The 10945-nt window shown below is 45.4% G+C and overlaps 1 protein-coding gene across 2 annotated transcripts in view; it reads left to right on the top strand.

Annotated features, from left to right (window-relative positions):
* Positions 1-697: 697 nt before the first annotated feature.
* Positions 698-10945, top strand: part of LOC138268097 (purine nucleoside phosphorylase-like) — a 95151-nt gene continuing 84903 nt past the window's right edge. The window contains exon 1 of one of the 2 annotated variants that reach the window (XM_069217471.1): positions 698-901. In XM_069217471.1, the coding sequence (XP_069073572.1) occupies positions 879-901 (23 nt within the window). In that variant the 5' untranslated portion in view covers positions 698-878. Of the gene's footprint in view, positions 902-8058; positions 8111-10945 lie in introns of those variants that run through there. The other variant, XM_069217470.1, reaches the window with a different exon arrangement.

Here is a 10945-nt window from a genome sequence, read left to right as displayed (position 1 = left end):
GGAGTAAGGAGTTAAGAACGGAACCTTTACTTCTTTACTTCCTTACGTCCATGCCTAAACACAATACAGTCACGATTGGCCAGAACGCTCTTGACATAAGTACTGGTAGATACTATCAACTTCTCCCTTGATTAAATGTTCCTTTACAATGGCACTAAAAATAATACGTTATCAGAAAAGAGGCCTGGGTCTACACTTACCCGACCCTAAGGACACACCAAGATTCTTTCTCTTCCACACTTCAACAATAAAACATTCACAGAAAAGTCCCAGAATACTCTTGAAATTAAACACATCCTTCCCTAGAAACTGGGCACCTCTCTCTCCTTCAACCAAAACTTTCTGCATATCACTCAAACATGCGGCAGCTCAAAAGGAGGGGACACTTTGCGTCCCAGAAGCCTGGCTCTCGAGATTTATCACCCCTCTCTGTGCAAAACAAAAATCTAACCCTTACTGAACTCGTACGATTACTTTATCATAGGGGTCAATTAATGCATTCCTGTGACTTGTGTCTCCTCTACCTGCCTCTCTACCTTTTCTCCTTTCCAACTCATCCTCTCGTCTCTTTGTCTTTACCTGCTTCTCTCTTTCTCATTAATCTCTCTCATGTAGATATTTCCCGCCCTTTCTCCATCTCTCTCTTTCCCCCTCTTTTTTCTTTCAAGTTGAGCTGAATGCAATCCTCTTAGGGCCGACGAGAGGTGGCGTGCAGGCGCGCGCACACCCAACACCCTCCTCTTCAGCGTGCTGTGAGGCTCGCCACAGCAGAGAAGCGGAGACAGGCCTGCCTCCCACGCCCCCGACCGAAGACCACAGCCCCCGGGTAGGACGCGGTGACCGGCTGAGCGGACTATTCCTCGCTCAGTGCTGCAGCAATGGCGTGTGATGGAGAGCGCAGGTAGGGTTCACCTCGCAGAAAAGGGAGGCAGAAGGGATACACCAAAGCAGGAGGGGGCGGGGCTCGGCCATCTTTGCCATGGAAACTATAAGGAGCTTCCCCGGCGGTGCCCTCTGTGAATGTACAAAATGGGGTAACTCCGACCGCTCAAGGTGTCCCCACAACCACCACAGTCAAATTATTAATAACTGCCTGCAATGAGGTGTATGCGCGGGGGTTATTTATATGTTGGAGTCTGGCCTCTCAGCATGAATCACCCTTTGCATTCCGGTTATGCTGGTCACTGTCTGCTCTGCGGCCCACGTTGGTCCAGCCCCTGGGACTACAGTTGGTGGCATTATGGGTCAGTGTGATTTTTTTTTCGTATCTCGCCCCTGGGGTGTGGACCCAGCGGAGTAAGCCCTTGAAATCCCTGTGACCTTGGCGTGTCTCCGACAGTGTCTGTGGACTGTACAGATATGGGGACGGCTGCAAACTTCCCAAGGACTGTGCTGTGGCATCAGCACGCAGAGCACGCGCAGCGGCGGGCTCACGGTTATCTCCCCGGTGATTGAATGCCCTGCTTGTTCCTCGCGCTCTCCTTCGCCCTTGTGACACTCGATTCCTTTTCTGTTTCTTTTTTTTCAAGTTTGGGTAAACTCCAAGTAGTCGGGGTAGGGGGGTGGACGGGGGTGCAGTGGGGAGGGGTGCTGGGGAGAGGGTGGCTCCTCTGTGGTGGCTGGTTGCTTTAATGCACGATAGATGGGTGACACTACAGGGAGTGGCAGCCCAGATTGTGCGTTGATGGCGCTGTGCGCCAGGCGTCGATTCAGCACCGTGGCCAGCAGCCCCTGGACCTGGAGGATGGGAGGCCTGGCTCCTGACACCGCAGCATCTCACAGTACCGAGGCTGCTCTTCGGTCTATTGCACGAGCACTAATGTGCAGAAATAATACTCTCAGAACAAGCATTAGCCTAACCCCTGTTAAAACATGTTGTGCCCAGAAATGCGCACACGTGGAAACCACATGTACTAGTACATGTCCCACGTAAGCGTACGTGTGTCTGCAGTTGCTGTAAGTGTAAATATGTGCATGTGCGTGCCCATGCATGTATAAGTACAACGTCCCTCTTCACAGACTGCAAACAGTTGACAACTTCTCAATAAAGCTTCCAGATGGTTTTCTTCCTCGAGTAACACACAAAGGCAGTGTCAGAAATGGAGAATTCCTCTCTCCTACCCATTGCGTCACTTGGAGACTCCCACGTATTTCCTCTCGTTCTCCCCCGTTCAAACTTACGCACAATGTTTATCCACTCAGACTACTTCCATTTACACTCCTACGCAGATGACTCAAAGATGTACCTTTGAGCCACAGGCTGTCCCAACCAATAGGAAGCCCAACTGCTTCTGAAGCATTAAGGTATGGAGGAAGGATAACAGTCTCAAATTAAACGGGTCAAACCAGAAGTTCTGGTGCTTGGCCAATCACAGCGTCCCAAGAACCTTGATACTATATGCTCTACTTCTGCATTTTTTGCTAACTAGTGCTCAAAAAAGCTTGAAACCTGGGAGTGTATGGGGTGTGGACCTCAGACTGAACTCACAGGATGGAGCAGAGCAGTACTTAAAACTTCTTTCCACCAGACAAAACTCCTAAGAAAAACCCTCCCATTCACCCCCTAGAAATCACCCCGTGGTAGTGGGGGCTTTGATCAAATCAATACAGGACTGTGGAAACACTTTGTACCATTCATTGCTTGCCGACAACATCAGAATACTTCAGAAGGTGCAAAGCTTAGCTGAGAAGCTGGTGCATGGCCTCTAAAAACTCCCAAAGGGGTAATTTGTTTTATCTCAACAAAAAATAACTGGCCCTGACTTACAGTGAACTTTCTTCCTGGGTGTGGGAGACATTCTGCTTTTCCCCTGCCCACCATGTTTACGTGGTGTACACTGGCAGAGAAAATGAATTTTCAGTCGATCTGCACTCAGTAGGGTGGGACAGCCGTCGCTGTGGCCTGGCAGACCCTTGACAAACAGGCAAATAGGTCAAAGATTTACATTGATGAAGGGAGAGTAGATTCTGGCTGTATACATCTGTCATTTCCTCTACTTCAAATAATGTGGGAGGATTGTGAGTTTAACAGGTCTCTACCAAACCCTAATTGAGCCCAGAATCTCAGTCAAGGTTCTCAGCCAAAATTCTTTGCCTCATGTACAGATGCACTGAAGAAATGCTGCAAAATAAAATTTTAGCATTCATTCCTTGATGCTTCCTAGACTCAGCAGAAGAGTGTCTCCTGGTCATTCCCATAATCAGATACAAAAATAGAGGTGACTGTGAAGGACAACAAATAGAAAATAGGAATTTACCTGGTAGTAGTGTTGACGGTCCCACAGAATCTTCCATCCTCTATAGGGGTCCTTGAAAAAGAAAAAGGGCTTGTAAACAACGTGCTGGAAGAACTGAAGCAGGAAGAGAAAGGTAGGGGTCATAATTCTCTTGAACTAAAAAAATGGTGGAGTTTTGCAAGAGGTCCATGCTCCAAGCGGAATGCGAAGTGTGCAAAACTCCATGAACTCCGCTGGTGGAATAGAATTGTTCACCAACTCCTACTTCCCATCTTACTGCACCCAAGATGAATCAAGCTGGCAGAAGGAGAAGGATCCAACCCAGAGGATGATGTTTGGTCTGAGGAGAGATGGACTCCACAGTAGGTGCTTCCATCCCACCACAGTCCAGAAGGGCTGTGGCCAACCAGGGTGAGTTCATGGCGCTCAGCGATGGCATTTTTGTTTTTGTTACCCTTTCTCTCTCTTATTTTTCCACACAGCATGTTTTGACTTCATTCCTTAAAGAGAAAGGTCACACAAACAACATAATTTTCTCACATAGTGAACTGCAGGATGAGATAAAAATATTGGGTAGGAGCCCCTGTTTCCCTTGATTCTTCCCTACCCCACAGCAAGGCCTAATAAGACCTCTCCCACACAGGGAGGAGTCCTCTCAATTTACCGAAGGGTGGTTGCCTTCCTCTACCTACATCACAAGGGATCACAGCCCTGTCTCTAAAACCGGGGGAGGCAGGTGGCTTTAGGATAATAACTGATGGGTTAAAAGTCAGAAATGCCACAGACACAGAATACTTACCGGATTACTTATTTTGATTTCTCGAACGGCGTTGGTGACAAGTCCATGAGGATCTAGAAGGGAGGAAAAGAGAAGGGACCTTTGCTGCTGTTCCTGCCAACCTTAGAGACCTGGAGTTACTCCACCAGCCGGTCCCAGACAAATAAACATTTTGTTGTTTGTAATATGCAAATTAAAATCACCATACGCAGATACACTGCATCAAAGCCCCCAAAGCATTATTTCCGTCCACCCCTCCACAGTGACCAACATTTTTCAATGTCAACTTCCCTCTTCTGTAACAGCCTGCCCAGTCGTAATGGCTGCTCTCAGTCACTGATACAATGCATCAAAACTCTGTTCTAACCCCCTGGTTTCAGCACTCCATTCCCATTTGTTTCCTGTCCATTATTGCTGAAATATTTATTGTTTGGCAATCATTTTCATGTTTATCTCGCTTTTTGTGTATGATGTATCTCATCAATGCCCTCTGACGTGATCATTGTAGCCTCAGCCGTCCTTCAGGGTTCCTCTTTCCCTGTACTTGGTAACTACTTTGTAACCTATAAATATGCATCCTATATGACGTATGTTTTACTATGTGTCTTGGCGCTGTACCCTGTATACCTTGTCAGGCCTCCCCCGTGCGTTTTAAAAGCTGTATCCTCCATCTGTTTGTCTATTCAGTACCACAGTGCGTGCTTTACAAGCTGAATAAATATAAACATGCAAAGGAGTAGCCAGAAAATTGAAATACCCCAGACTTTGAACTAAAATGTTGCTGATACATAGCAAGCAACCCCAAACCTCCCCGGAAGAGCTCATTTGTCTCTTCCATTCAACCATCCATCCATTCATCCTTTCATCCACCTGCCGATATCCAATATTTCACCTTTTCATTCAGTCATCTATTAATTCTTTAAACTATCATTCAATCTTTCCCTGTTCCATCATCCAACATCTCCACCATCCATCCTTCAATCTATCCACCCTGCAATCCGTTCATCTATCTATTTTTCCAACCACACGGCCATCCATCTATTCTTCCATACACTCCGCATCCATCCTTCTATCTATCCACCCTGCAATCCATTCATCTATCTATTTTTCCATCCACTCGGCCATCCATCCATTCTTCCATACATTCTGCCATCTATCCATCCATCCATTTCCGCTGCATCCATCCATCCAACCATCAATTCCCTGTCCTTCCAGTCCATCCACTTTGCTGTCCATCCACGCTGTCATCCATTCATTCATCCATACTCCACTGTCATTAACTCTGTCATCCATTGTGTCATCCATCCACCCATCCACCTTGTCATCCATCGATCCACTCAGCAATCCATCGACTTTGTCATTCATCCATCTATTCTGCCAGCCAACCATACATTCTGCCATCCGCCTACCGATCCATCAAAAATTCATCCACTCTGCTGTCCACCCATCCATCATTTTGTCCATCGACTCTGCCATCCATTCACTAATTTTTTTACGCACTCATCAATCCCTTTACTCTTCCATCCTTTTACCTGTCCTTCCCCCGATTATCCATCCCTTTGCTCTGCCACCCTTTGGCCTGTCCACCCACCTATCCAATCACTCAGTCATCCATCTTGTTACTCTGCCATCCTTTCACCTGTCCATCCGCCTATCCATTCACTCATCCTTTCACCCACTCACCTATACATCCTTTCACCCTTCCTTCTTTTTAACTTTAGTTTCGTGTTTCCCTCTCCTATTTACTCGTCGTTCGGCCTTGCTCCTTCTTACTCTTCTGTTGACATTGTATTTTTTACAGCAGTATTTATCAGCATTTGTTTGCAAGTTGCAGACGGAAGAGGCCCATGAAGAACTGCACTCCCGCTGCAGCTGCTAAGGCGGGGAGCTCCCGACGCCCCCGTAAACCTGTATCTGTGTGCATATGGGGGTCTGATTGTCTGTCTCTGCGGCCGTGGCAGTGCGTTCATATCTACAAGTACAAGTCATGTGTGTGCACTGGACAGTCTGTCCTGTGCTGTCCATGCTTATGTATACACTCGTCCAACCTTGAGATTCCTGGAGGCTGCATTTGACTAGTGACGTAGACAGAAGCATCCACATCATTATTATCATTAGTAGTAGTAGTAGTATTGCGTGTACACTTTACTATTCACTTTTCATGAACAAAAGCGAATTCACAAAATTGTCAATTGATTTGTGGGCCTGTGTTTCTGAAGTGCACTTTTTGACGGGATAACCCTCTTCCTCGAAGTACGTGATGTTTGTTCTTAACCGGATAAGAAGGCGGTGACGTCTGTGGTAGCTGGGCCGGGCTTCCAATAAGGTTAGCTTTGTGCTCGAGGCCTCCCCTGCTTTCTGGGCAGCTTGTGGTTCATGGTCAGCGTCAGTAGTGGGTTCTTTTGTTTGTGACTGGGGTCCAGGGCCTGGCATGATATCGCACTTCAGTTGAATAACCCAATAACCACCTTTGTGCTCTTGTCCCTCCAGCTGCCCTGTAACAGTACTCAAGCATTACTCCAGGAAGCAGGTCTGGGTCTGAGATACTCTTTGACGTCAGCGATTACACGTAAAAGACGTCACAGCTACATCCTTAAAATAATCCTTAAAGTGACATACAAGAGAGTAAGGCACTTGAGATAAAATACCCCCAGAAACTTTAAGGGCGTCGCACGTTTTGGAGCTGAAGCCTCGCATCAAATAGGCTAACGCACCTTGGAACAAACCAGTGTATTGCAAACTGTTCAGTCACATTTTGTAGTTGTTCTCTGTCTCTAACCATTGAGCTGTTGTTGCAGTAAAACCCTCGCTTCGGTGGTTTAGGACTTGGCGTAACGTTCTAACTTCACACGTAGTTGGCACAGAGCTGTCAGATACTAGACACAGTGTATCAGGGTGGCTGTGACACATTCCACCCCATCTCCAGGTTTCACAGTAGCCCCAGGGATAAGCGAAACGAGTTACTGAATGAGTTTGAGACAAAATAGCTGGGAATCTGCCAAAATTCCACCACTCAAACAGTACCGGGGATCCCACTCAAGCCACAATGGGTAGTTTAGAGATTCATAAGAAGCAGGTGTGCAAAGCCTGGATGTCTGGTTAAAGAGGCACAGGTGGGTGATGTCTGGGGCGCTGGACACAGCGCTAGGAGGCCAATGACCCAGCTGGTCTCAGGAAACAATGCTCAAGCGGAGGACTGACACGGGAGTTGGGCTACCACCCAAAAGTATGTGGCTCGTGGATACCGACCTCCACAGGCCTGTGTCTTAAAACTGGCTCTTTGCAGTCGGAATTTTGAGGTCTCGTGTATACTGCTGGCCTGAGGTGCCCACTGAGTCCACTGGTTTGGCACTTTGTAGTGGTGTGATTGTGATTAAGGGTTAGGTGTCAACTGCAACATGTTTGTAACCCTAAAGGATACCCATTGGTTCAGATTTTATGGAATTAGTGCAACCAGAACCTCAGTTAATGTCACTATCTTATGACCCAGGGTGAAGAGGAAAATGATCGCCTTCTCAAACTAGTAATGTTGTGATACAGACTCCAACAAAGTGAGGGGTGGTACACAATAGGCCGATAAATATGTGGGAACACCAAACTTGTGGTCCTGGAATGTTTCCCACAGTGTCTCTCGATCTTCAAAAAACTTAGATGTGTTGGTTCTGGCCAGCTGGGGTTCAAACTATTTGCAGCTTCTGCTGGCAAAATTCCTCACAACATCCTCAAAATGGGCAATTCTTGCCTCGTCTTTCCCAGAATGTTATAGCATTAATGTTTCTTTAGATTTTAGGTTTGGTCCCAGCTGTGAGGACAAAAGGCCTTGTTCCTTACCAACAGCCCTCGGAACTGCGCTGATCCAATAAAGCTTCCTCTTGATGCAGTACAGATTACTTGCAGAGAACATCCAATGTTTATCCTACTTTGTGAAATTGGAGAGAAAAGAGAGAGAATCAAAGTTCAACCTAACTCTAAATATTTTACTGAGCGCTAACCCGAGTCACTTGTATCTTTGTTGGCACTCTTCTTGTAATTTTACAGGGCACAGAAGATCGAAAATGGCAAGTGGTCAGATTGAGAATTCCAGCAAGAGGCTAAGGTAATTCATGCAGATGCATGTGAATTAATGGAAAAACAAAAACTGAGAAACCACGTTAGAGGAAGCCAAATCATAAAAATCAAATTTAAAGAAAATACAATTTTAAGGAAATGCAAATAAATAAAAAAATTAAAGAAACATTTTAAAGGAAACATAATTTTAAGGAAACGTCCAAAATCACAACCTTGGGTGAAGATTAGGGGTAGTGGGGGTTTCTGGGTTCAGGGAGCAGGGCTGTTTAGTGGGCAGTGTGGGTTTTTTAGGGTTTTTAAGGTCTGGCATGAAGGGAGTTTAGGGTGGTGAGGGTTTTTTAGGGTTCACAATTGAGTAGAGTTTAGAGGTGTGAGAGTTTTTTAAGGTTTCAGAGATGGGTGGCGTGTGGAGGTGCTGATGTTTTTTAGGTTTTATGGATGGGTGGGGTTTAGGGCTGGTGAGTATTTTAAATATTTAGTGATGGGTAGAGTTTTGGGGTGGTGAAAGGTTTTTAGTGTTCCGGAATGGGTGGAGTTTAGGGTGGTGTGAGGTTTTAAGGGCTCAGGGATAGGTGGAGCATATATTTATTAAGTCTTTGTAGGGAACAGTGATGCAGAGTTTAGGGGGATGTAGAGGTCATAAATGGTAGTTTTCAAGGGTTTTTTTTAGGGTCAGGGATGGGTGGAATGCAGGCATAGGGTGGGAATTTAAGGAATCAGGGATAGGTGAGGTTTAGGCACAGAAAGGGTTTTTTAGGGTTCAGCAATTGGTGGAGTTTAGTAGTAGTGAGGGGGTTTAGGTCACGCAATGGTAGAGGTTGGGAGTAGGAAGGACCTTAAAGGTTCAGGGATGGGTGGACTTTTGGGGTTAGAGATCAGTGTTGTTTATGCATGGGAGGCATTTTTAGGGAGGATGGTGTGTAGCGGTGGTAAGGGATCAGAGAGTTAAACACATCCAAAGTAATTGCTTGACGTTGTAAAAAAGATAAATCAGAAATAATGTCCGCTGACATAAAGGATTGAAATAAATACCTTTGACAAAAATGTTTCTGAAAGCAAGACCTGCGACCATTTAACTTACATCTTAAAAAACAAGTATGACGAAGGCAATGTTGAAAAAAAAGACGTTCTATGAATTGGTTTATATGAAATGGTAAAATGCCATTCATCCTCAAAAGTTTCTTTAAACCTTTTAGATTAAATGGTTTCTCAGTAATGATATTCCATTTAGTTGTTTTTCTAGGACATCACATACAACCAATTCATGTTATAGCTCTTCATTAAGAGATGTAATTTCGCACAACACAGGTAAAAGTGGAGATGGCTAAGGTTACTGGCAGAGGCCTTGACCTGGCACGAAATAATATGTGTTTCCCAAAGCACCAAGACATCCAAGGGCCTTCCGAGATAAGGGCCTAGAAGAAGCAGCATGGAGGCTGTCACATTCATAGTGAACAAGATTCACCTGAGCCATTTTGTGCCATAGTACACCACAGACCTTGCATATGGTCTTCCAGCCAAACAACACCGTGGGGAGGGGATAAACCAAGGACCCATTTTATAGGTGGTGGGATTAACAGACGTTTACCAAAACAGAGCAGCTATATGTCCTCCCCACTATAAACAGGTAGTGGGTGGGGGTACAATTTCATATGTCCTTCAAAAGTACACCTTGGTCTTCTGCTGGTGGAATGTCATCAGACGTTGGACGCCTTCCAGTGGATTCTCAGATTGTTGAGTTAATCAGTGGTACAATCACATTAAGGCCAAAAATAGTCAAACAAAGTCAGTGTGGCACAACTTTCCTAGTCAGGCAGGAGGTTTCAGTGCCTACAACATTTCCCTCCCAGATTATGCATAAAGGTAATACTCCTGCCCAGGATATCTCTTGTCCTTCGAATGGGGAAACTTTCAAGAAAATCTGTCCACAATCTCATGTGACATCCCTGTCTAGTTCTTCACAGTGAAGTCCAACTCTTTACCTCCATTCAGAAGAAGATTTCACTTGGTATGTTATAGAACATCTAACATCAGGACGCAACAGTTTTTCAAATGTGCTGTTCAGATTTGAGCAGAGATGGATCTACCGGCTACATACAGATTCAAGGGGACTAAAAAATTAAATATCATGGTTCCAATTAGGGTTTAGATAAAATATTAGCTGCAGTGTTACTCCTTGTACAAGATATTATAGGCTATAATTCCCTTATATCACATGATGCGTCCCCTGGAACTAATATATGTCATTTTGATATGAAACCTTGTATCACATGGTATAGGATAACATCCCCAAACATGATATGACGCCTCCTCCTGAAGTAATGTGCATTGTGGGGGAAAAGAGTCCAATATCTGGTATGGGGGATTTGTTTTATTATTTCAGTTTGTTGTTTACGTTCTTATGGAAAACGTCATCCCTCCTACATAGAATTCTGCATTCACAGATTCTTAAATACTTTGAATGACGTGGCTGTGGAGTAATTGTCTCACAGTCTTTGTCCTGTGTGAGTATTCAGTATGACATCAGACACCCTTTTTATTATTATACACCTGGGTGCAATGTCAACCTTTTTATCATTCCACCTACACAAGGGAGGCTCCTTCACAATTGTGAAGGAGTGTCGCCCACTGGCTGAGCCAGCAGCTGAAAAATGAAACAATATCTTACTATTGTTTTTACTTTTTCAGCTGCTGGCTTAGCCAGCATGTGCAGGGCGGGGCTGGGCAATGGGAGAGTGGAGGAGGAGTGAAGTCCACTAAGTGCGCATGTCAGTTTGGCCAGCTGTCTTAGGCCGGCCAAACTGACATGCGCACTTAGGTTTCTCCAACCGGGCTGTGTTACACAGCTGGGTTGGAGAAACTG

This window comes from Pleurodeles waltl, chromosome 12 (genome assembly GCF_031143425.1).
Source record: "Pleurodeles waltl isolate 20211129_DDA chromosome 12, aPleWal1.hap1.20221129, whole genome shotgun sequence".
Taxonomy (NCBI): domain Eukaryota; kingdom Metazoa; phylum Chordata; class Amphibia; order Caudata; family Salamandridae; genus Pleurodeles; species Pleurodeles waltl.
The sequence above is the reverse complement of the archived record's forward strand: the minus strand, read 5'-3'. Positions and strand labels throughout refer to the sequence as shown.